At 45.5% G+C, this 26,913-nt stretch overlaps 1 protein-coding gene across 24 annotated transcripts in view; it reads right to left on the reverse strand.

The window, feature by feature from the left end:
* The window catches only part of MTSS1 (MTSS I-BAR domain containing 1), a 164,217-nt gene that overhangs the window by 10,975 nt on the left and 126,329 nt on the right, over positions 1-26,913 (reverse strand). For 12 of the 24 annotated variants that reach the window (XM_058276022.2, XM_058276015.2, XM_058276017.2 and 9 more), the window contains 7 exons: positions 25,834-25,925; positions 22,184-22,258; positions 18,339-18,350; positions 5,147-5,304; positions 3,863-3,970; positions 2,470-2,567; positions 17-227 (listed from right to left, as the gene is read on the reverse strand). In XM_058276022.2, coding sequence (XP_058132005.1) covers positions 17-227; positions 2,470-2,567; positions 3,863-3,970; positions 5,147-5,304; positions 18,339-18,350; positions 22,184-22,258; positions 25,834-25,925 — 754 coding nt within the window. The remainder of the gene's footprint in view (positions 1-16; positions 228-2,469; positions 2,568-3,862; positions 3,971-5,146; positions 5,305-18,338; positions 18,351-22,183; positions 22,259-25,833; positions 25,926-26,913) is intronic. The other 12 variants (XM_058276016.2, XM_058276018.2, XM_058276023.2 and 9 more) reach the window with 1 other exon arrangement.

Raw genomic sequence — 26,913 nt, forward strand, 5'->3', positions numbered from 1 at the left:
CCCAGGGCCCCCTTACCTGGTTGGGGGTCTCTGGCGGCATGGGGGACGGCGACTTGGACTGGAAGGCGTCCTGCGATATGAAGCCTGAGTCATGGGAGGACACGCTGGACAGCCTGACGGGCGCCTGCTGGGGCAGGTTGGAGCTGCGATAGCGGTAATGCGAGCTGGGAGAGTGCGAGTGGGAGCCGCTGGAGCGGGAGTCACTGCTGTTGACACTGTTCAGGCTGCTGTGAGGGGCGAGCAGAGGGTGGCGGGCATGGAGGGCCAAGCCAGGGACGGGGGCGGAGGGGGGGGGGGGGAGCAGGAAGGGAACAGAAAGCATGGGGGCAGAAAAGGGGCGAGGACAACATAATGCAATCAACTTTCTGCCCAGGTATCAGTGAAGCAACCACAGGCATGTTTTCAACACACCAAATCGTTAAGCTAGGAAACAAAAGGTATTTTTCCGTGCATCAAGAGGGAGAAAAAAACCACTGCAGGGACTCAGTTCTGTGATGAAGCAATGATGCATTCTCAGAACCAGGGGCCATAATTCTAAAGAGGCAAGTGCTGCCCAGTTCCGCTATGCCTTCCCCTACCCAAGCTCAGGGACCTGATGTCCATGGCATGAAAAAGAGGCTAATCTCAACCACTCACCTGCTTGCCGAAACCATATCCCTTAGCAAAAACCACTAGAGCTTCAGCATGACCTTGTCGGTGTGGGCAAGTGGCTCCCTTGGATGGGCCAGAAGACCAAGGTCAATCCAACCAGCCACGGCTTAGGGGGATATGGACACCAACGGGGGTCTCAAGGTGATTTCACCCTAGGTAAAGCCTGATTCTAGACTACGGGAAAAAAAATCAGCAAATCTATGTAGTCATAACAAAGTTAATGATTTAATTAATGGCTCTGCCCTGAGCACAGGTGTTTCTCTGTTAATATGGCTGTGGGCCTCCTGTAACAGCACACCTGGCAAGATGCAGGCAGCTTCCACTGACTAAAGGCAATCAAGGCTAAACTGTTTGCTTCCGAGATGGAATAGTAAACAAGGATGTGGCAAAATCCCACGCAGCCTCTGGATGTTCTTTCTGCGTTCCACTCCAGCCGCATGCTCTGCAGCAGAATTCAGGTTATGAAGAAGAAAAAAACGGAGCAGAGCTCCACAGTCCGAGGGAGCCGAGCTGTCCCAAATAAAGGTGGTCGAAGAGGTATATGAAGCAATGAAATAAATAACCCAGCCTGGGATGAGAAAGTTTGTGGTTCCTGCTCCTAACTCTGCAGGAGATTTTGTTTTGCAAACTCTGGCAGCTAATAAGGCCGTCAGGCACTGGGTGACTGTTGTACACTTGAATTACTTGGTGCTAATGTTCAAAGACAGACATGGGGGAGGGTGCTGGAGGAAATCACTGCTGGAGGGGATAATTATCAAGACTTTTGCTTTTCGTCCTGAACAGCCGGATGAGGGCATTTGGGGACCAACAGTTGAGCTTACTGCGATGCGGCTCCAACAAGCTCACAGCTGATGTTGTCAGTGCAACATAATTTTCTATTCATCTCAGACTATAAGAAAGAAAAGATACCCAGGCAGCTTTGTTTTATACTAATGAGATCTTTTTTTTTTTTTAAGATTAAGCCCCAAAAAAGATTTGTCACACACAAAGCGAACACTGTACAAACACAAGAATAAAACAAAACACACACAAGGGTATGTGGAGACATTGCCATTTCCAGATTTAGCTAACCCAGCCTGCTCTTTACTCTCAATGTGAATTCACAGGAAGTGGACATTCACTTTGCTTCTAAAAGTCAAATAAAAAAGTTAGCAGGTCGAGTGTGCCAAAAGATAAGGGATACATGATGATGTTTCCATCCTTCAAAAAGAGAAGAATAAACTTTTCAATCTCAAGCAAAGAATGACCTTCTAAGCACAAGTGCTAGAGAACACCTTTGCAGGGGCAGAAGCCTTCCAATGGATTCTAAATTTTTCTCACCAGGGAACAGCAGTAGTTAGTGGGAAGGTGGTAGAATAGAGCAAGAGTGCCTTTTACTTTGTGAAACCCTGAGACAAAAATTTGGGGGGGGGGGGAAATGAGGGTACAGCCTATTACTTTCTCCACTGGTAAGGTCAAGATCAACCATATAAAAATCAACTTGTGTTCACCCTTTTATAATTCCCTGTGGTTTTTTTTTTTCCTAAACAGGAAAACCAAATTCAAGTTCATAAAATAGAAAAATCTCTCTACAATGATCAACTGGGAGAGAAGAAGCTATATCCACTAACTGAACAGCTTAAGTGGTTTTCTATCTGATGCAAAGTTAGAGACTGAAAAGTGAGATCAAAATCATTATGGAATTCTTTCAGCTGATCAGATCACTGTTTCCTGGTAAAATTAGCCATTCGAAGAGATAAAAGTCTGGCTCCGTTGCTCACAATAACAAAGAAAAATAATTTGTCCTAAAAGCAAGAGTAAAACCACTGCTACGCTTACCTGCAGACACTTGACTTTCTGGACATGGTGGTACTGGGGGAAGATGGTGGTGTCTGATAAGACCAACTGTAATCAGAACCTTTCAAGTCCAAAATTACCTAAGGAGACAGAGTCAACTGGGTGAACTTGGTGCTGCTGAGGCAGGGAATATATTTTTCACCTGGTGAAGGAAAACATTATCTGTCAAGACTTAACACCCACCAAGACAGCAAAATTTTGCCACTTTGGGGGATGAGAGCTAAGGGGAAAAAAATAATTATTTTAAATCGAAGAACCACACAACAACCAACCCATCAATGTCATAATCCCTCCTTTGTCTGGGACAACAAAACATATTAATGGAGGGAAGGAAAAGGAAAACCAAGAAATATTTATCAGACACACACACACACACACACACACAGATTTACAGTACAATTTATAAGAGCCAAAAAATATCTTTATGCCCAGGACTAAAATTTACTACAGGATTTTCATCTTATAGTACTGCAAAGGCAATAATGGTTTCGGGATTTGATGACCTTGCATTTTAACCATTCAACATTAAAAGGCCACTTGTGGCAGATTTCTCCGGGACTAGACCTTTTAAAACCTTACAGAATCAAGAGCAAACCAATTCTTTCACAATTATTCCCAGATAATTGTGTCTTCTTTGCTTGACACAGAGCTACTTGAGTATAAGGTCTACCTTTCATTCCCCAAATAGGTGCTTGATAATGGATGCGTGCATGCTGTGGTCTAATGAAAGGAATTTCACAGGATGGAAAATACAGGCTCCCAGACTTGACTTCTAAGTAAGCTCTCCAAGGAGGCAATACAAATTTTATATAAAGGGCAAAGTCAGCACATGACTCATCAGATGTTCCCCCAAATATGTCTTCCACTTGATAAATAGTGTTAATGTTCCATGAACCAAATGAATAAAGCATAAAAATGTCAATTTTTTCCAAAAGCTGAGAGCAATCCAAGCATGCATTAATTGGAATGGAAAATTTAGTGGGGATGGTTGACAGTGATAACCTAAACACACCACTGTCCAGTTACTATGACAGCTTATTTCTAGAGGGTAGTTAAGAGCTTGGACTCTGGAGCTCGCCTGCTTGGTTCCAATCCCAGCTCTGCCACTTACTAGGTTACGTAAACCTGGTCAAGCCCCTTTAGCCGCAAGCGCCCCAGCCTCCTCCTCTATAAAATGGGGATGAAGGAAGATGCCTGGCACACAGTGGGTGCCACGTAACGCTAGCTATTGTGATCACTATGGATTATGATTTGAAAGACATGGCAAAATATGGGTATGACTTAAAAAAGGACAATGCCATGAGAAATGCTCAGGACCTTGAACCTCACTCTCCTTGATCTGCTCTCCTAAGGGCTTCACCCACCCGGTTCCTACCTGCTCGCTTGACGAGGGCAGTTTGTGGGGGTCCATGGTCAGGCTTTTCAGATCTTCCGATATGGTCTGAAGGTGTGTTATTTCCCCTAGCATCGAGATTTCTTCTTCCTGAGGGAGAGGAATTCATAACCAGCTGGCCTCATCAGCGGTTCGTCCCATCATCTTGGTCCAGCATTTTTATTAGCACTCAGGTCACTGGAGAGCTCTGTCAACTTTTCAGAAAAGGCACACTGGGGATCAGTGTATCTTTGCTGAAGGTACTACAAGCCCTTTTCTTTTAGGAAATGGAAAGGAAATCTGCCATAATCCTGGAGCGACTTAGGGTCCAGGGACAGTGGCCAGCCAGCCAAAGCAAACCCGTGCCTTCCTCATCTACCTGGGGAAAGGTGTCAGGCCTGCTCGGAACATCTCACTGTGTACTGTTAGAGTTCCACAGATGCCCTTGTACTTGGCTTCGGTGGATGCTGCCATTTGCCATTTGGGGATCTTTGGTCCAGATCTGGTAGCAGATTGTGACTGTATGTATGTGTTCCATAGATACTAACTGTCCCCCTTTTTTCATTTTCTCTACCAATAAACGGCAAGTGGGAAGGGAGTAGGGGATTATGAGAGAAGCATTCAATTGGCTTTACCAAAATGCCCAGTGGGAACTAATAGCCCTGGCAAGGACAATCAGTGGACAACCTGTGTGCCCAGGGGAACAACTCATATTGGGCATTTTGCTAGGACCATGGGAAGTGAGGCTGCACTTTCTGATTGGCTTAAAGAATGCTGGTAGCACAGTTCTCAGTTATGGCATGGAAGTGATTTACTTAAAAAAATAAGTTTGAACTGATTTGGCTGGGCTCTTCCCATCTGAATTTCATGGTCACTCCTAATTGTTCTGCTTGGCCTGGCCTGTGGGTCTCAGTGTCAACCAGGTGGGCTTGGGAAAGCACATGTGGCTGGTCCTCATCCCCAGGATTCCAGATTCAGGAGGTCTGGGGTAGGGCCGAGACTGTGCACGTCTACCCAGTTCTCAGGGGAGGCTGACGCGGCTGGTCTGGGGACCACATGTTGAGAATCACACCGCTAGGCCTTCTAGACTTGAGGAGTAAAAGGAAGCTAAGAACTGTGATCAAGGATGGTCATGCTGCCATCGCCAACTGGGGGAGAATCACTGGAACACTAAGGTGATTCCATTCTATGATTCCTGAAACACAGCAGATGATGGATGGATCAAGACAAAGGAAAACCTCCTGTGGACTGGCAGTTGAGGCCTCCTGGAGCTTTCCACTAACTTACAATCACCGGCCGCAGCATAGAGATGAAGGTGCAGAATCGGCCACGCTCTTCGATCAAAGCCTTGCGCACTGCCTGCTTCTCTGTTTCTTCCAACAGGAGATATTTATCATTGACATCTTGGAGGGCACTGTCCAACTGCGGCTGGATATCCCCTCTCCCTGCAAACAAAACAAAGCCCCAAGGGTGGCCTGCTGAGACACCAGCTTATAGAACAAAAGCCCCTTCCTGGGGTCCTGCTGGAGTGGAAACCACAGTTTTCCAGGTCTTAAAAAAAATTACTTATACGCAAAAAGGATTTACAGTGGCTGTTTTTCTAGGACTAGCCGTCTCTAATTTCCAGTGCCAAAGAGCACATTTATCTTGGTTTATCCATGACAAGGAAAATTTCCTGGGGTGATGCCTCATGACTTGCCTCCTCTTGCCTTATCAGCCCCACAGAGCCTCCTGCCAACAAAACCTCGGGACATGGCAGCCAGACAGTATTCTTTCATTTTAGAACATTCTGAAGAGGCTAAGGGATAGGTGGGCAAGGTAAGGGCCTGTGGATGTTTCCAAAAGTGGGCACAAGCTGGCTTTGTTGGGTCAACCTCTATCAAAGGGCCTCTGTTTGAGCAGAAGTTTCTGTCCCTGAAGACAAAAGTGGCGTCAGCTCTCCTGGCTCTGGGGCCCCTGGGAACCCTTAGCAGTTAGTTTAACTCCCAGTGGGGACTCCTGAATGCTCTTCCTGTAAAACAAACCCAATAATAAAAAGACCCACCGTCAGGTCTGTGCTAGTGAAAAGCAAGATGGAGTTTGTGCAGCATCTGGCCTGTGTTCAGCCATTGTCCGTCCAAGGCCACAAAGCCCAGGTAAGTAGAGGCTACCACTGGCAGAGTTTAAAACGGCATTTGCCTTTAAATGATTCTAGAACGAGGTTGGCCAACGGTTTTTATAAATCAAGTTTTATTACAAATAATAAAGCCATTCATTTATTTATGTAGCATCTATACCTGTCTCCCCTGTAACTGCAGAGTTGAGTAGTTTTGACAGAGACAGGAAGGGCCCAAAACTGAGAGTATTCTCAGTCTGGCCTGGCCCTTGACAGAAAAAGCCGGCTGCACTAAGATAAGCAAGGGCACGCAGACCGATGGTCCCGTGTCAGACCGCGTGGCCACGGCAAATCTCATCTGTGGGTGGGAACAACCGGTGACCACACGGGGACACCGGACACATGGGGCCTCCCAGTGCAGGGTCTTCACAGACCACTGGAACCAGAGAATTTCTAAACTCCCTGAGGGTGCATGCACGTGACTGTCGGTCTGACACTTTTAAACGCAGAATGTTTGGGCTGGAAGGGGCTAGTGTTTCGGGGCAGATAAGGCCTCAGGAAGCCAGGGGACTTGCCCAGGGTCACACAGGGGAAGGTTCAGAACCAGGCTGGAGGCCCCAGGGTCCAATTCCCTCCACCACTGAACCCAGTCTCCTCTGCCATACGCCTCACGTGAGTGAACGGGCTCCACCGCAGCTGTAGGAGGGGGCTGGCCACTCACCACCCACCTCTCTTAAGAATGATGTAGAGGAATGAGAAAATTACAACTAATTTAACTACGGACGATAGTGAACAGTAATGTAGTATTTTTGCAGCAATGGCAAAGAGGATATATCAATTCTAAGGGGCAAAAATAGGGGGGTAAAAGGGGGTATGGGATTTTTCCTTTTGTAATAATGAAAACTTTCTAAAATTGCCTGAGGCAATGACAGCACAACTCTGATAAAAATGAGAGCCACTGAGTGTATACTTTGAAGGGATTGTACAAGGGGTAGGACTGTGTAACAGAGAATCCAGTAGTGGAAGGACTGTGGTTAACAGGGCAAATATGAGAACGTTCCCTCATGAACTATAACAAGCATATAATACTAATACAGGATGTTAATAATCAGTATGTATGGGGGGATACACTAAGCATAAGATGGGGCTATAGTTAGTTCATAGTTTGTAACAAATATTTCACAACAATGCTGGTGGGGAGATATATGGGAGCCCTGTGTGATGACATGTTTGTTTGTTTTGTAACTTCACAACTTTGACTACATACTTAGTGTTTATGTATGTGCATGTATGTATGCTATACTTCAATAACTTTAAAAAAAAATGATGTGGAGGACATTAACTCCTCAAGATTGAGCAATGAACAAATATCAGGGGAGGTGACCATGGACCAATGTAGATTTATTGTTATTGTAAGTATGATCTGTGATAACGGAAGAATTTGTAACTGATATATGTAAAGATAGTGGGTACCAGAGGGTCAGAGGGAAGGCGTGGAAGAACAGGTAGAGCACAGGGAATTTTTAGGGCGTTGGAATTGTTCTGTATGTTACTGTAATGACACACACATGACATTCTACATTTGTCAAAGCCTATAAAACTGTTCAGCAATGTCTAAACCATAAACTATAGACTGTGATTAGTAGCAGTGCTTCAATTTGGTCTGTGAATTGTAACAAATGTACCTCAGTAATGTAAGATGTGAATAATAGGGGAAAATGTGCCTGTGGGCAGGTGGGGGTAATATGGAAATCTTCTATACTTTTGATGTAAAATCCCCTATAATTTTAATGTAATCTAAAATGCCACTAAAAATAAAGTTTATAAGGATTTTTTTTTTAAAGAAGGATGTAGAGGACATTAAATCCAATGTACCATTTGGTTTGAAGAAATAGAGGTCAGGGAAAAGTGCCTTGAATGTAGGAATAGTCCACATGTTCTCTTACAAGTGGATGAGAAGCTTAACGTGGAACAAGAGGTATTCAGGCTTCAGGACCATCCCTATAGAAAAGGCTGTTGGAATTTAGCAAGAAAAAGTCACTTCTTGCATAGAGATTAAGTTCTAAGTTAGCCCATAAAGGGAAAATTATGTCTAGTCAAATATCAACCTGGAAAATCCCTTAGATGCCCAGAAGGGTAGAGTATAAGCAAGTTTGTGTGTATAGAGACATAAACATAGACATAAATATAGACAGATATCTCCACAGTCAAATGAATTCAAACGTAGAATGTAGACAACATATGCTATTTAATTCCATGGAAGGATTTTATCCAACAATTACATTATTTAAGAAATTTACTCCTTGAGAAGTTTTAGCCTATTTTTGAGATTTCCCACTCACTGGTTCCTCCATTGAGCCATCACCTACCCCATAGGATAATTCCATCAATTCCTCTAGTTTCTCCATCATTTCTTCAGTTTCTTCAAGGATATAGGAAGAGTCAGCCCCATACATTAACCTGAACCTTTGAAACATGGGTTATCACGTGGCTTTTTAGGGGACATAAAGCTTATAAAAGTGTTCTCCCATCTTCTCCAGGGATTTGCCAGAGACTCACTCTAGAGGACACCCACTGCCTGAGCTCGTGGAGGGAGGCTGGGGCCTCACCAGTGCTACTAAAACATCGAGTTTTCCTCTGCCTCTGTTTTTAAATGTTGGCTTGTGCAGTTGCACGCACACCTGCTGAATGTGCGCGCGATGCAAGCCCTCTGGCGGTGAAGCTCCGGAAGGCTCGAAGGCCCCCTTCTGCAGTCTGCAAACCAGCCTGGCCAATGGTGGGTGTGGCCAGGTGAGGCCACGTGGCCCAGGGCTTTGTGGAGGCCTCCTGCAAGCCCCTCGCGCTCCGCTGAGAGGTCCTAACTAATGAAACACGCTGGGCTGCCAACCCAGTCGGAATGTTCTTAACTTTGGGGGAGGGATGGGGATGGGTACAGTAAAACGCATGTTTGAAAAAAACCTGCTTGCATGTGCTTTGATAACAGCGGTAACTATCTTTTATTAAAGCCTATAAGAAAACTGGAATCTTGACTTTTTTTTCACAAGTTATAAAGTACATGTCTATTTGAAACTAATAACATTGACTTTTGTTTTTGGTTTTTAGGAGGTACTGGGGATTGAACCCAGGACCTTGTATATGGGAAGGAGGTGCTCAGTCACTGAGCTACAACTACTCCCCTAATACTGACTTTTTAAAATATATCCACATAGGAAAGCAAAGTATAAAACTAAGTGTTATCTAATTTGGTAAATAAAAATTTTAAATATTCTATGATCACAGCAAAGTTATTTTAAATATGTATTATGTTATAATTAGAGGACTTTCAAATTGTATTATAAAATAAATAGAATCTGTAAAAATTGCTGTAATTATGGTCATAGTGAGAACATTTCCATTCAGGACTTATCACAACCTAAAAACGCAATGTTTATTTCTTAAATTCACTAACACAACATATAATTATATTTAGAAAAAACAACCATGGTAGAAATTATTCCACGTCCCAGGGAAGGAAGCTCTCCTTGAATTCTCTCTCCCCAAATTAGGACTCTCATATACGAAGATACACTCATGGTTTTAGGTCCACAAATTCAGTTTTACTGGCACTGATTTAATTCACAAAGGCACAGTCATTCCATCCCCATCAGGAGCATCGCCAGAGGGTCCTGGCGACTCTCCAAGCTCAAGGCCAGGCCCTTCTTCCTGCTACAGGGAACCTGACCTCCCTGCCACAACCATTACCACCACCCTGGCTGGGCCACCACGACCTCTCACCTGGACAGCTGCAGACCCTAGGTGGACCCTAGGTGTAAGCCAATTCCCCTGGAAGCAGCGCTCAGGAGCGGCCCTGAATTACTTTCAGAATGCAATGGTTGTCTCGTTACTCCTTTCCAATGGCTCTCATTGCTGGCAAGAAAAGGCAGCCCACTCCACGAGGCACGCACAGGTCAAGGTCACCGTCCACCTCGCAGGCTCAGCCCTCCTGGGCCACGCTCTCCCCCTCTCTCCTCTACTGGCCGGGCCCCTTTCATTCCTCCAGGGTCAGAGTTCCACCCGTCTTCACGGACGCCCCTCTCCTGCTAATACCTGTCCGTCCTGTTCCTTCAGGGAAGTCCTTCTGGAACTCTCTCTGACCAGAGTAGGACACTCTAACTTGATCTCAGAAGTTCCTTATCCTTATCTTTATCCTTATCCTTATCCTTATCCTTATCCTTATCCTTATCCTTATCCTTCAGGGCTCTAATGTCATTTTAATTTTTCTAGTTACTTGACTGACGCCAGTCTTTCTTGCTGATGGATAAGCCCTGCAAGGGTGGAAACTGTGAATGTTTTTGCTCAGTATGGACTCTTCTGACCCAGGACACTTCCCTGGAAGACGGCAGGTACCCAAATATTTGTGGAATGGTATAATAACTTGCCCTGGGTTTGTTCACTGGTCTCGACCGGCATGTCCTTAAATGGCCGAACGCTGCAGAACTAGTGAATTCCAGGACCGCATCGCGGCCAAAAGAAGGGAGGGGGAACCTTAGATGGGCTTTCCAGACAAAATTCCTGAACAAAGAGACTTTCTGGCCTTTTCTGTAAAATATTCATCATCCTCAGTCTACAGAATTCTTTCCTCCACTGCCAGTTTGCAAGCCTTGCTTCTATTCCTGCTGGAGAATTCTGATGAAACACGGCAAGCAACCCCTAAACCCAGCAGGGGAAATCATACGATTATTCTCCTAAGAAAATGCTCCTAGAGCAAAGCACTATTAGTGAGCACCCTGTCGTGGGCCAAAAGCAGCACCCCGAGCGGAGGAAGCAGCTCGTTCATTCTTTCCCTTCTTTTTTAAAAATTAAGTAGGAACGAACTAAAGATCCATATCAATCACCCAGCATTTGTTATTTATTTTCCTTAATCTTCACATAATGGTAAAGGCAGGAATTAATGTTTCTACAGATGGGGAAACTGAGTCTCGGTAAGGCACACTCACGGGCGTGAGTTCACTGAGCTGGCGGATTCCATGGGCACTGCTGGAGTCCGACCCCAGCAGCCCATGTGCTCGGTACTCCATGCTCACGGGAAACAAATCCTGGGAACTAGCTGCCAAAACTAAATAAAGATTCAAAATCTCAACGGCCCAATTAAAAAGCCAGACGTGCGTGATTTGCGTTATCTGGAACCTCCCAGCCTCTTTATACACCCTCTGCGGCCGACGTGGTGAGCCTACTGGCCGCACGCACTCTCAGGGCTTCCCAACGGGGAAAGCAGACACAGGACATTCCGCGCCAGACCTGCGGTCAGCACCTGGCAAAGCAACCAGGCGTTTCTCTCTTCTGAGACAGACAGATGGGGAAGCCGTTAGGATACTGCAAGACGACTCCCATCTGCCCTCGACACGCGTATAGGGACTGATTTTCACTCTAAGAGGCCCACTTTTTGTTTTTATACCTCACAAATCAGACAAGCCTTAACAATGGTATGCCATAGTTTAATCAGCAGTTATTTTTAACTCCACTTTTTTAGTGGTCCATAAAATAATGGTGCATCTTACAATTGAGGGCTTCCTAGAGTCTAAAATATAAGACATAAACCCTGAAGTGGACATACAAGGCAATCCTGGAGATTAAAAATTTCCTTTTGTCACTGAAAGAGTGGAGGAGGCGATGTTTATTATCTCTATATAAATCTTCTACACTAACTACCCTAAAGCAGTTTTGATTGATGAGGTCTCCATTTTTAGCACTAATGTAGAATAATGAGGTCCTTTCCACACATACACACACACAAAACAACCAGAAATCAAAAGAAAGATAAATTTGATCATACAAGACTGGAGGGCTAAATGTATTTCAAATTTTCAAATGAACTTTATTTTTGATATTCTCTAAATGTGCTTTTCCTCAGTTTCCTCTCACTTGTCAGATGTAACTAATGCCTAACTCCTATGTGGGACCAAATGAAGCATTTAGAAGATCACCTGGCACCCGGCGAGCATGCAATAAATGTCCAGTGGCATCAGCTGTGACTGCCTCTCTACAGCTGCACAGAGACTAAGCACTTTAGCAAGGGATACTACACAGGGTGGCTGGGCTTTTTAAAAGTCGAGCTTTCAGTTTGAGGTCCTCTTTGATGTTAGGAAATGTGCTAAATCACATTTCAATAAACATGGGAGTATCATTATAGAGATTCACTGGTCCCTGAGCAATCAGCTGTACATCTGATTAAGAGCACGAAGAGGCAGCTCAGAGAACAACTGGAAAACATCCGGGGCCAACCTGCAGCTGACCGCAGGCAGTGCCTCAGAGAATCCTCAGTAACTGAGGGCCACGCTACCAAGACACTGCTTCCTTCATGGCGAAGAACACTCTACCATCCATCACCTGTTGCCTAATCCAGAAACCTGGCCTCACCTTCTGCTCCTCCTTCTTGCACTTGAATTTCTCCCTAACAGCTCTTGAACTCACCAGCTTTTCTCCATCCTTGTGGCCACTTCCTCAAGCTGCAGCCGGCATCATCTCTTGCCCAGACAACCACAGCCACTTGCTGACTGCGTCTCCAGCCGGGCTGTCTAATCCATCATTCACGAAGTCACAGTTGGGCTTCTAGAAGACAAGACTGTCTTCATGGGCTTCGGCACAGCCCTGAAAGTCATGTCTTTAACGTGGCAAACGAGGCCCTGGTCTGGTCCCTACTCACTTATCCACACTGGCCTCTCTCTCCCTGGTCCCATGGCTGAGGGAAGACAGAAGTGCCACCAGCACCTAGGGCAGGTCTTCCAATACACTGGGGCAGGTCTTCCAATACACTGTGCTCTCCCATCTCCCCTCGCAGTGGAAGAACGGGTTTCTGCCTCGTGACCCCTGCCTCTAGCCTGGCTGGCATCCTTCCCATAGCACCCAGCACCTCCCTGAGGAAAGAAATCATTAAATCGTTGTGGTAACTGCCCAGTAGTTTGTAGTCACCCTCAACTGTACCCTCCATGAAGGGAGGATTCTCTGCACCATCCACGCCTGTCTCCTTAGCATCTAGCATGTGATGTGACACCAAGCAGGTGCCAAGCAATAGATATTAAGTGAATGAAACAGAAATGAAACCCAACTCCAGCTTCCAGCCACAATGAACTGTTTTCTGGTTTGTGTTTTTGTGTGTGTGTGCCTTCGCACACTCTTTTCCTCCTCCTGGAATGTACACTCCACCCCTTCCCGCACCCTCGACCCTTTCTCTACAAAAACTTAGTCTGCATAAAGCATCGCCTCCTCCTGGAAACCTCCAACTTCCCCAAGGAAAAGCCAGTCTCTTCCTCTGGAGGCCCACAGCATTTCGCCCTCACACCTGTCTGGAAGGTGCCAGAATGCCTTTACCACCCTGTGGACTGTGTGGTGGAGACGATTTCTGCACCCTTGGCAGCTAACAGAGTCTTAGAGAGCAGGTGCTGTACCTTATTTCCTGAATGAATGAACCAGTGAATGAATGAGGGCTTGTTAGCTTTGCAGGGCTCACCTGCAGCAGCCAAAGGAGAATATTTATGGGTGGAGGAAACAGCACAAGGGGTGAATCAATTAGACCTTTGGAAAAGGCAATGGCTCCTGGGTTGCGAGCCCCTGCCATTCCACCACGCCCTGCACCCTTCCTTTAGCGTTCTCTAGGGAGATGGAAACCACAGTGTGTGTGGAATTGGTATTTCAAACAAAGTGTCCTTTTACTCTTCTGCTGTTTTGTATTTGGCCAAAATTAACGTTGAGAAAAGCCTTTGGTGCCTGCTCTGCCCCATGCTGTAAATGGCTCTCCCTTGGCGTCTGATGGCAGCCCAGGGAAGCCAGGTGCTCCACACCTTGATGACAGTCTCCTTGTGCACAAGGACACTGTGGGGCATTTGTTCAGCTCCCACGATGAGCCATTCGGAACCAGGTCCTGGCCAACGCACGCTGAGCTGTGCTGGGTGGGCGAGGCGGTGCTAGAGGCCAGCACTGCAAAGCAAGAGACTCTGCAGCTCTGGGCGACCAGTGGATCCTTCTGGGATGTTTTCACCTAGAATCCTTCATTGTGACACACAGCTATCAAATGCCCCAGGCTCTGAGGCCTACCTGTTTTCACCTGAAATGCAACAATCCTGTGCAGGAGCTCACTGGGTTACATTCGAATGTCACTACTGATTTAGGTCAGGGACAGCTTCCTGGATGCCACACTAGGCCTAAGAGGTAAACTATTACCACCAAGATGGAATGAGCCTGGCAGCTCTTTTGTTCTCTGGGGGCCCCTTCGCCCTGCTAGCGCCCACATAGCCTCATGGGACCGGCTGGCTCTGTGTCCCTCCTCCTCACTCCACTGATCTGACCTGGCATTGCCCCATGCAGAACATGTGGCTTTCTAATGCCAACTAATTTTTAAAAAGTCCTCTCCTGCCCATTTCACACAAGGTTCCCCATTAGACTGGCCCTCCATTCAACTCTCCAATTGTTTCCTGAGTCATTAAATTGCACACACTCCCACAATGCCTTTCCCACGCCTGGGATGAAGAAGTGAATACTGCACAGTGTTCACATACCCAGGTACACCCCACGGTGCTGAACTACCCAGCTGCATCTTAACATGCAGAAAGACTGCAAGGTCACTGGTGGTCAAACAACTTGGGTCGACTGGAGCAGGGGTTCATCTTTAGAGCCACTCCTGACTTCGGAAGGAACTTTTCCAGTGTTAGTTGCCACAGAGAGCAATTGAGGCCAAAAGTGCCCTTTCCCCACCTGCATGAGTGCGGCAGCCAATCCCCCCGTTGAACTCCCTTCTCCCCAAGAGCCAAGTGCGAAGGTGGGAAAGAGAGCCCAGAATGGGCCACCCGTCTTCACCCCCTGAACTGATTTAGGCTGGACTGTGTCTAGACAGCCGACCTGCACTTACTAAGGGAGGGGTGGCTGGGGAAAGTATTCAGGTGGGAGGCCTGGGTCTCGCTGCACTCCTGCAGCTGGGTCGGAAACGTGGACTGCCCGAAGCAAAACGTGGCCGGCGGCCCGGCCCACCTGACTTCTGTGGCCCAGCTGGTCCTGCCTGTCCCATGGGGTGGCAATTCCTGATGCCTTCTGGAGAAGTTCCTGACGCCTTCTGGAGACACCTGGTGTTGGGAGAGGCAGGTCCCTAACCACGTGCTCAGCCACGTGGGTCTCCCGGGGCTTGGCCTCACCTGCTTCCTCCTGTCTGACTGTCTCTGCCCCGCAAGACAAGGGGGTCGGGGGCGGGGGCTCTCGATCAGGGAGCTCAGGCTTGCTAGGTGGGATTTCTTTCAGGAAGGGTTCCTAGAACTATCCCTCTTCAAGATTCAAAGGGGGCTGGTGGGAGAGGCGGGTGAGCCACGTGCACAGACCTCAGGGCCTTGAGGGGCTTCTCGTGGCTCAGTCAACGCTGAAGAAGCGTTGGGGTGGCTGTGTCCACATGTGAGGTGGCCTGGACCCGTGAGCTCTGCTTGTCCTGGGAAAGCGTCAGAGCTGCCCGGGCTTTTCCCTTCTTCGGCGTGGAATCAAGAACGGACGACGCGGAGCAGAAGTTCAACCCCATCTGGGCTGGGGAGGGGGGCGGGGTGTGGGGAGTGGGGTATATGGGAACCTCGTAAATGTTTTAATGCACCATTTTGTGTGATCTTTAAAAAGAAAAGATAATTTTAAAAAATGAGGAAAAAAAAGGTATGCGTTCTGATGCATGCTACAAAACAGATAAATCATGAAATATGTTGTTGAATTAGCCAGGTCACATAGAATAGGTAAAAATTTGATATGGTTTCACAGATAAGGAATTCCAGGAAAAGCAAATTCATATATATGAGAAGTAGACTAGAAGTTATAGGATTCAGGAAATAATGGGGAGTTAATTCTTAATGAGTAAAGGATTGTTTGAGGTGATTAAAAACCTTGTAATAATGTTTGATCTGGTAATATGAAATTTGGAATTTAATTAATATCACTCAATTATATACATGAAAGTGATTAAAGTGGGAAATTTTGGGTTGAATTTATATTACAAGGCTCACTGATTTAGAAAGATGAATTATTATACTTGATACCCCTGGATGAACCTTGGAAAAATGATTGTAAGAGATGAAAACATATAAATACTGACTCTGGTGATGACATGTATTTGTGGAGTATAATAAAATAATTATATTAAATAAAATATATTAAAAAAAAAGAAATGACGCCCAGTGAGAGAAGCATCCCGGGGCAGGCAAATCGAGGGGGTTGGGGGGTAGGGGTGCTGCTGCAGAAGCCAGGTCATGGGGTCGGGGTTCTCAGGCATACAGCCCACCCCTTGGGGAGGCGGCCACCTGGAGGCTCTCCTGGTGGAGCCCCTCTGCCACCACCACCTCAGCAGGCCCCTGCCACATCGTCTACCCTCACAGCTGCCCTTCTGGGCTCCCACCTAAGTGGTGACAGCCACATCCTCGCTCGCGCTGTCCCCTCTGCCTCCAGCACCCCTCTCGGCTCTCTCCACCAGCTGATCCCTTTGCATCGTCCTCAGGATGCAGGCACCAGCACCCTAATCGTCACTGCCCCCGACCCCAAGCTTAGGTGAGTTCCTTGCTATTGCACCTTTGCTTATATCCATCACAGCCCTGGGCACATCAGATTAAATGAACGGGTTTGCCTCCACTAGAGCTTTGAGATCCTCGAGGAAGCTGTGTATCCCTGGCTCTTACCACTTCTGTTGCGTTGTAAAATCCCTGGCCATTGCTTACGCAGGGACCTGGACTTCAAAGTAAATACTTCTAACTGGACCAAAGGACAGGAGAGTTCTGTGCATGTGCGCACACACGCGTGTGTGTATTAAACCAGAACATTTCAATGACCACAAAACTTCCTTAAAATACAGATTTCCAGGTTCAAAAATGACTTAAAACTTAAAAAAAAAAAAAAAGTATGAGCACTTCATACAGCTTTTCCTATGTCTTTACGCTCAAGTTCATGGCTATTGCTTTACATGTCTTAGCCCTAAGAACTGGCGCTGGGAGAAGAAAGTGCTAGAGGGGGCTGCCTCCTCCTTTACCAAGAGCAGCAGAAACTTGGTTTCTCTACTCATTCCAACTCTATTCCCTATCATTCCAAACAAATAAAGCGCTCTGTTAAGCCACTAATTGACTCATGCCAGGCTCCCAAGCAAGAGTCCAAGAAAACTCAAGAGTCAAGAGAATGTGTCCTCAAAAACCACAGGTGGTGTGATTGCATTATAGGAAACATCTAGAAGAGGCAAATCCAGAGACAGCAGACTAGCAGTTGCCGGGAGCTGTGAGGAGGAAATGGGGAACAACGGCTAACAGGTACAGGGTTTCTGTCTGGGGTAATGAAAATGTTCTGGAATTAGTTGTGCTGGTTGCAAACTTGTGAATGCACTGAAAGCCACTGAAATGCATACTCTGAAATGGTTAAAATGGTGAATTTTAGCTTGATTTTTAAAAAAAGAGAGACAGTCTTACCTTCCTTCCAAAGGTCTATGGAAAATTGTTCAAGCTGTCATAAGCCCAGCATTGAAAACACAAAAGGATCGTCATTTTTAAAGCTGGGAATGATGAGCCAACATCACCCTGAGGGAGCAGTGGACACAGACCCGCGTTCCCCTGCCACACCAGCCACCTGACAACGGAGACCTGCGTGGTTTGGGTTTTGTTGTAGATGGAGACTTCAAGAAGCTCTTGGAGCTGTTCAGTCAAAATGCCAAGAGAACATCTGGGCACACTCAGGCAAGGAAACCCACACGGACAGCTCCCAGACAGATCTTCCCAAGACAAAGGGACAACAATGAGACTCCAAAAGCGACTTTGAGTTTTAGAAGCATAATCACCCAACAAATGAAATTCAACATTCAGTCAAGAAGAATAATTTTCAGGGTTGAATTTGGAGTTCTGATTCCTTTGAAACGAGACATTTCACAAACTCCACTGAAATAAATACTTTTTTTAAAAAATGAACTTATTGGCTTTGAAAAGAATTGGAATCTGGTTTGGAAATTATTTGGCCGAGTTATTTAGTATAACTCTACAGGTTTTATTTGTGATATCAATGTACACATACATATATGTCCACATATATGTATGTTTAAATATACTTTTTCCTGTGGACAGGAGGGTTAAACCACTCGGTATTTCTTCTTTCCATGAGTCTAATGCTGAATTATAAGGATGCAAAGGCTCTTAGAATGTTGTGCTGGCACTTTAAATAGCCAAACATCCAAGAAAGGAAATGATTAAAACACACGCACACCCGCTTTTCTTAAAGTTATGGAAAATTAAGGAGGCACAATTGATTGTTCCAAGCTGGGAGGAAAGCTTGGGTGAGGGGCAGAGGGCTGGCCACCCACGGAAAGCCCACAGCAAAGATCACGCCGTGACCAGCCACCGGGGATGGGCGTGGCAGACTTACCGAGAGCGTCCACTGGCAGGGGGGCGCCCGGGGAGAAAGTGCAGGATACACAATTGACACAAAAAGGAAAATAATAAAGTCAAACTGGTATTCAAGCAGCGGCCTTTCATGTGTTAAGTAGTCTAAGACTTGCCAATGGATTTACTATTATGGCAATTAAACCCCAGATCCACCAAGCCTGCACATCTAAATTCCCTTTTCCTGCCCGGCTGAGAATATTCTTTCCTTCTCTTGTAAACAGCAATCTCCTAGTAAGTATTAATAATTGTCACCTCTAGGGAATATAGCCGGTTTTTAAGAGAGAGAAAGCACATGTATATAGCCAGAAAAAGTCAATTAAAATGCATTAACAGAAAAACCTTTTAAGTGTCTTGAAAAGTATCTAGGGAAAACTAGGGGGAAAAATGAGGGTAGGATAAAAATGAAAAAAAAAAATCATTAAACAAAAAATTTTATAATAGCAAATAAATGCTAGTATGGCACACTGCATCAATCTGCTTATGAAGTTTATAACATTAGCTTTGCAACCTTCCAGTGAGAAACGACTGAGTCAACTATTTAAATGTCAGCTCAAGGGTGAACATATTAAAATGTTCCAGTTTTCTATCTCAAAAAAGTCCCAGGTAAACTTTTAGTAGTAACAAATTGAAATAGAAGTCTTCAGCATAATTCAGTTAAAATGAGTAATAATGGGGAAGTTAAAGTGGGAAATAGGCTGCTGATTTAGTAAGGAGGTGGCTAAAGTAGACAAGCAGTCTCCCACTTCCAATCTTCCCCTTCTGCTACATCTAGGACCCAAAGGTGATGACCTGACACCTCATAGCAAGGAGAGGCCTGGAAAGAGGCCACCCTGAGCTTGGGGCCCCTGGGTCAGTCCCACACTGTCCCCCAGCCTCCTGCTGCCTTTGACCCTCTGCCTGGCCCTAGACCAGAACTTCTGAGGGCAGGGACTACCTGCCTGCCCCGCTAGCTCCCTGCCCAGTGCTCACCCCAGCAGCTGTCCAATAGGCATGCCTCCAATCAAGAGAGGCACATTCACCCCTAACTGCAACATATTCCAAGTTGCTTTAAAATGATTTTGAGATAAAAATCTAACAAAAAACCCTTAAACTTTTTTGGACTAGAAATACGTAAATACCTTTGGATTACAAATGACCTCTCTCCATTTTGGAGTAAACCAAGTCAAGGAATACGCGAATAGTTGACATTTGTAGTAAGTTTCAAGCAAAGTAAATATGTCGTACACAAAAGTTCCCACCCAGATTGCTTGCCTATGTCAGGGGCGCTCCTAACCCAAGCTTAGATGCACAAGGGCATCTGAAATTTTGAAAGGGGTGTCAGAAGATTACAGTTTTTTGACAAAGGTGTAGCAGGAAGTCATTTGATAATCTCCTGAAAACATGAAAAAGGAAACATTGGTTGTATAAATCAGTTCCAACTTTATCAAGACAAAAGAAGCATCCAAAGCATTTGTCCATCCTAACACATGGCATAAATATTAAAGAAACACACTGACCTATTTTTTTTTTTAAGTCCAGGAACCTACCACTTGAAGGAGATGTTCTAGCAAAAAGGAAAACTTTAGCTAACCAGATCCAAAAATTAACTGGAAGCCTTAAATAACCTGATTTCTTCTGGCCCTTAACTTGTAGTGTTTCCTCTCTACCCACCGAGTGCCTCTGTGAGAGTACTTCATACAAGAACACAGAATGTTGATTCTGGGGTTTTCCAGAAGGCTATATTCAACCCCAGACACATATGCGTGATCAAAAAATGCACTCAAATATTACTTTACAAAGGAAAGAAATGAAAATGGGTTTCTGGTTGTGCCTTGGAGTAACTAGAAAATCATCCAGAACACACCAAGTTACTGACCTGACTCGGCTTGCGACGTAAGTAAGCACGCCATCACGGCTACCATGCCTGCTGAGGAGCTGGTGCATGAGGACCAGTTGAAGGGAAAATACTCAGACTTCAGAAACTGCCCAAAGCCTGCATTCTCTTGGCCTTGGGGCCCAACTGCCCCAAGAAATCTACAGCTACGTGCCAATTATTGCTGAGCCCAGGGCCAGAAGCGTCTCCTCATACTATGCAGTCCAGCACCCGACAGGCTCAGCATCTTTCTATCTGGTGCCTTGATGGGGAGCTCGTTATCTTTTCTAGGCAGCCAAGCCAGTGCTGGGTAAGCCTAATTGCCAGAAACTTCCTTTTATGTTACACTGTGATCAACCTCCCGGGCTTCCCTCACAGTCCAAATTCTGCTAATTGGACAATGCCGGTGACTCTGAGTGACAGACGAGGACCATTTCAGCCTCCTTGCGGAATTCAGATAAAAGGATTATCACTGCAGCCAAGAACTTAAGACCTCCGAAAAGAGAGCTGAAGAAATGAGAAGGGAAAATAACTACTTTTTTCTTACCTTATGTTCTTCACCAAACCGCCATACCTTTTCCAAGCTGTAACTGTTTCCCTGGACCATCCCTCCAAGCCCATTAACTCTCCTAACTCAAAGTTACCAAGCCCCTCAGTTAGCTGGGGGTTAGCTCGCGGCTTCACTATTTTCGCCAGCCTGCTCTTCTACTGGACCTCAGGTTTGAGAGAACATGGTGGCACTTTTATTTATGAGCATTTACCTCTGGACTCACTGAAATGGTACCGGCCACAAACTAGCTCCCAGGTGCCCTAGTTAGAGAGAATGTGAATTTGAGGAGTATCGGACTAAAAAAACCACATCTCAAAGTAACTATTGGGATCGACATTGATAGAAAATCCAGTTGTGCATGAAAATTTCTGCTGTTTTTATTTTGAAATTATGCAATGGTTTTTCTAGGCACTGGAGGAACTTTTTTTTTTTCAGATATGCTGAAACTTAATTAACTTTGTCCTGCCCCCCCCCCCACCCCCAGCCCTTCCACCTTTCCAAATGTGTCTTCAGTTCCACATGAGAACTGTTTGTTTAGGTAAGAAGAAAAGGGACATCTGAATTGGTGGATTTGTACCTAGAAGGTCACCGTTCCGAATTTGGGAGGACAGAAGAGCCTGAGCGCCTTCCACCACCTAAGCACAATGGAAAACCCCATTTTACCAAGTGGGGATGCAGGCGGATCTGAAACATGGTATCAAGAAGAATCATCGGGAAGTAACGTCACCTTCTCAAGCTTAAGGGAGACTCCCTGCCTTTTAGGTTTTAGTATAAAACCCTAGGAATGTTTGCAAAGTAGCTAGATTTTTCTCTTCAAACTCAGTCTAAGGGAAAAGTAAAGTGGGTCAGGTGGGACAATTCAATGGTTTGTGAATGACAGTGGGGGGTGGGGGTGAAAGGAGGGGCGTCCTCCACCAGTCGGGTTTTTCTCACTGTCAACTACCAGGCTCCCATCTCCTGAAGGCCCCAGGAAACCCCCCTGTAGCCCGAAGGCTCTCAAAGCAGCCATTTCTGTTTTACAAGACTTAATAAAGGGTTCTGGAGATTATAGGCTGCAAAAGATGGAGGAGAAAATGACATAATTTCTGTAATAATTACTATAGAACATTTGCATAGAGGCTTTTGAGCATTATCTCAAGGCTTCTAAGAAATTTATACGTTTCATTACAGTACACAATAGGCATGGAAAACTGTCCAATTTTGGAGACAAAAGTGAAGGGAGGGAACAAGTCAAGTACTACTTTGCGAGGGTCTCGAATTTACACATATTCGGCACTTGGAGAATCTGAGTTCAGATAGATTCTATTTGCTCCTATCTGTTTTCCAGGGTATGACGTCTATGAACTGAACCCCTTCCGTTGCAAAGACAAATCAAGTACCTGCATTTTCTCAATGTAACAATAGTAACAAAACTTTGAGTTACCTTTTTTTGCTTTCTTCTGCAATTTCAATGTATCGGAGGACTTCTTTTTTATCTCTTGGCGTGCTTTTTTATATTCTAAGAGGAAGCAGAATATTGAATAATTTTACCACTTTGCTCAACAGAAAATATTTTGAGAACAAACACTATCTTTGTCCTGGAAACCACTAACTATGACCCAGTAAACAGTTTCATCAGATGAAGATATTATAAAATCTCATGATGACATTTTATAAGACAGAGGTTATGACAATGAAAAAAAAACAACAACAACCCAAAATGGTCTTTTCTTGTAAAATTCACTAATACCAGCTCTAGGGAAGGACATCATTTGGGAATATATATACATTTTTAGGAGGTACTGGGGATTGAACTTGGGACCCCGTACATGTGGAACAGGTTTTCAACCATTGGCTACACCCACTCCATGGAATGTTTCAGTAAAAATGAAAAAATTTGCAGTTCTCAGCTCAAATATCAAGAAAGATTTTTCAGTACTGTCTCTACGGTGGTTTGCTCAAAAAAGAATGCCATGGGACCAAGATGTTGGCTGGACATGACAATTCAGAAAATAGCCTCCTAACCTGTGGCGGGAGAAACTAGATCACGTGGGGAAAAACAGGGACAGCCCAGCTGGCTGATGTTCACATTGAATGCCGTGGCCGAGCACGTGGCTGCCGCACCCAGGCGGCCCCGCCACAACCCCGGCCCACCCCTCCTCCTCTTCCCCCAGCTGCGCACCCTGCTGGACTTTCCCATTCTTGTGGCTGGCGTCACCCAGACAACTGGAAATGCTGGCAACCTTCTCTCCTTTGCTGTCTTCCTAGTCAATTAATTGCTACCACCTGAAAATTTCACCTGGACCAACTCCCTCCCGGCCATCCCTATCTTTTCCCTTCCATTGACCCCAAACCTATCAGAGCTCTTGTTTAGAGGCTCTTGTAATCACCTCTGAACCAACTCTCTCTAGTATTCCTCTAGATCTATGCACCCCTTCCCCTCCCAACACTCATGCAGGTTATGTGGTCTTGGATCAATGCCTCTGGTTTCTGCCATATCTTGGAGGACGGGGTGGTGTGTGTCTGGACCCAGCTGTCCCCAGAGCCTAGCAGGCAGCTGGAGATCACCAGGACACACTTGTTGAATGCGTTGACAAACCATGGCCAGAAGTCTTCCAAAAGCACAACGTGCTCACGTCACTTCTCTGTCCCAAACCACATGCAGTGTCCTGGCTGCCTGCCCCCATGTAATTCCCAGAGTCCTTCATGCTAGCACCAGTCCTTGTAGTATGCACTCCATCTACCGCTGGCGGATTTCTGCTCTTTCCTGGTCATTCCCATTTTCCCCATAACTCTGTACGGTTTTCTCTCTGGCTAGGACTCCACCCCCAAAGCCTCTAGTTCAATGTGATAAAACTACATCCATCCATTAGGATCCCCCTCGAATACCACCTCATGTTCTAAATCCTTGACCCAAGCAAGCTCTTCTACCTCTGGTTTCTGGAGCATTCCATGTCTCCACCACACGACCTCCTCTTGCCTTGTGGTACTTTCCTCCCTCAGACCCGCCCACCTGGTTTAAGGTCCCTGAATGAAGGAGCAGTGTCCTGGCCAGCTCTGAACATCCTGGCAGAGTAAGCCGCAGCTGCTGCCATTTGGTGAATACTCACTGACTTCTTGATGAATTTAAACGATGAAGAAATATGTTGTCGCAATGTTGGGCATTGGGGGCTCCATCCCCCCCATGATCTTTAGCCTCCGTCTACAGAGCAGTCACCCAGCAGCCATACGGGGCCTGACAATGGTCCTAAGCTCACATTCTGGCCCAGACTCAGTCTTAGCCCCAGAGGTGGACCCCTAAGCAAAGAAACTAGCAGTGTGTCTCTGTGTGCACTTGGGGTGGGGCTGAAGGGGGACCTCATAGGGCCTGAGGTCCTTTGGGATGGGCAGAGATCAGGCAAAGCTCTCTGCCAGACCCGCTGTCCTCTCCCCACAGGCTCGGCACCATGGCTCTCCTGTAAAGCTTTACACATCCAGTTCTGAAGTCTTTCTTAAGAAGTGGCTTTGCTGCATCATCAAATGGGTAGACTCAATAAAAAAGTAATATGAACAAAGATAATTAGGCCAAGTGTAAAATATCAACTCTTTCCCCATCTGGGAAGATCTCGAATGTTTCACTTTTATTTTCTTTTTCCTTCTGAAAAGCATAGATGGAGAAAACCTAGTGAAACTAAGAATAGATAACCCATGACTGAGAAGTAAACAATGGGAAGGTAAATCCTTGGAATCTGCCACTCTCTCTAACTCAGAAGGAAAAGGAAAGACTTTTTAGGATTGTATCAAATATAACAGCTAGGTCCCAGGTAGGAAATGCTACCAGTGTGGATATTAGAGAAAGAAATTCTTTTAAAAATAATATCTAAGAGAAACACAAATTAGGATACCATTTTTCCTTGTTAAGGAAAAATCATATCTTTTTTAAAAATTGGCATGGGGGAATAAAGATTTTAAAGTTTATTTTTTACATAATTGGCAAAATAGTTGATTATTGTGCCTGTACTTCTGAATCTCAATATAAGTATACCATCACCATTCCTTGTTCTTGCATCAAAATGGTTTTCTGCGGTTCTGTATGAGATCGTAACAAGCTTTTAAAGGCAAGCACTAGAAAGCAATGTCGATGTCTGTAAGCCCAATAGCTCTAGGTGAATGAATGAGGGAGGAAATGAATGATTTGAATGAACGCACAATTCTCCATTGGCTGCTGGTACCTTCTAGGGGAGTGGGATAATTTTCAATATAACGCAGTGAAAATAACCAATCTCTTTCCAGAACACCTGACCAGGTCTTCGTTGTAGCCTTCACTTTACTTTGTCTTGTATTAATTAGTTTCTACATTAGCAGATATGGCACTTGTCTTTCTGGATCCCATAGCACCTAGCAAGTGAAAACATGAGAACCGTCTGAACGGGGAATGAGGACTTGCTGCCAAACAGTCTCCTGTTGGCTTGTGTGGAGACAACACAAAACACTTTCACTTGGAAGAGTAGAAGTGCTATTTCCTTAGAAGATTAGACTGTGCTCCTTCTCATACCACCAAGGTCCTCAACAACCAGCTAAGCCAGTTCACAAAGACTTGTCTCACCTCCCCAAGACAACACACAAAGAGAACAGCCAGTTCTGGGCAGGTGACACCAGATTAGCTTCTAGCAATTAAAGTCTGGTTTTCAAAATGCCTTATGTATGAATTTTTGGCATCTAATCCTACCATTACAATCCACCTATTTTTTTCTTTTTTTTTAGAAAGTACTGGGGATTAAACCCAGAATCTCATACATGTGAAGCAGGCACTCAACCAATGAGCTACATCTACTTCTCACAATCCACTTTTAATTTAGTTGGGACAATGAATGCCACTGACATCAGGCTAATGGCTGATGAGAGCCATTTTGTGTCCAAAAAACCAGCCCTGAGTTTTGCAAAGGGATCACCTTTGACTCCTTATCCTCCAGCACTGAAATTCCTACAGAAGCAGGGACAAGGTGGGCCCTTGGCTACTTGGGGTGACGTGGATCAACAACCCAGCAAAGGCGCCAGCCAGCAGCACCCCTCGTTTCTTCTCGTGCCTCTTTATTAGACGTCTTGCTCCTGTACCTTTTGCGTGGTCTTTATCCAGCTGGTTGGCCACTTTCTTCCACTCTTCCATCTGTTCTTGAAGTGGGTTTATCAGACAATCAATTAAAGCACTTTAACCAAAAAGAGAACGAAAGGAGAAATTAGACAAAAAACAGATACATTTTGTTGTCCAGATTTGTACTTAGTTGTCAAAACATAACTGAAAGCAGCATGAAACTTCATAACTTAAGTTTGCATTGAAACCCAGCCAGCTTCCTAACAGCCTTATTCTCGGAATGATTTGCAGTGTCCAAGAGGGAGCTGTAAATGACCATTTGGAGCCACCCCACTTCTCCTTTGCCCTGTTTACATTCCAGTGCTCAGATCGACAAGCAAAGCTATACCTGGAGGTATAAAAAGGTGAACACGCCGGGCCTCCCCCCATACCTAACAGAATGCAGGGTGGGGCCCCAGCATTGCTGTTTTTTCTTAAAAGACCCCCATGATTCTGATGTGCACTCGGGATTACAAGCCATGAATACAGACTAGTTGCAGACAACCTGAGGAAAGGAGAACTGAGGCCAGGCCATGCTCGAGCTAGACTGCCAGCTTCTAGTCTCGGAGAGGGCGAAGATACTGCCAGGCGCTCGCCTGTATTTTGTGCCCTCTTCCAAACAGACCACACCTAGGCATGGTGAAAAGAGGCTGCCCACGCAGAGGAGTCGTGCAAGTCATGGAACCCACAGCTTTTCATCTGCACAGTGGGAAAAAACCTGGGCCTTTCCTACCTTAAAGAGATATTGTAGAAAAAACAATGAGAAAACGTCCATCCATCGCTCAGATGTCATTGGCAAGAACGCTTAAGAAAGTGTTCTTGGCGGCTTTCTCCATCCTGGGTCTCCTGAAGATCTTCGTTCTTGGCATGATTTCCCCCGTTCCCTAGCCAGGCCCTTCCTTCCCTTGCATCCTCTTCTTCCAGCCACCAACATACTCCCTTGCTTTCTCTTTAAATTGCGGTAACATATAACCTGCAACTTCCCATTTCAACCATTTTTAAAGTGGTATTAATGGTATTTACAGTGTTGTGCTACCATTGCCATCATCCGTTACCATTTGTCA

Source organism: Dasypus novemcinctus, chromosome 14 (genome assembly GCF_030445035.2).
Source record: "Dasypus novemcinctus isolate mDasNov1 chromosome 14, mDasNov1.1.hap2, whole genome shotgun sequence".
Taxonomy (NCBI): Eukaryota; Metazoa; Chordata; class Mammalia; order Cingulata; family Dasypodidae; genus Dasypus; species Dasypus novemcinctus.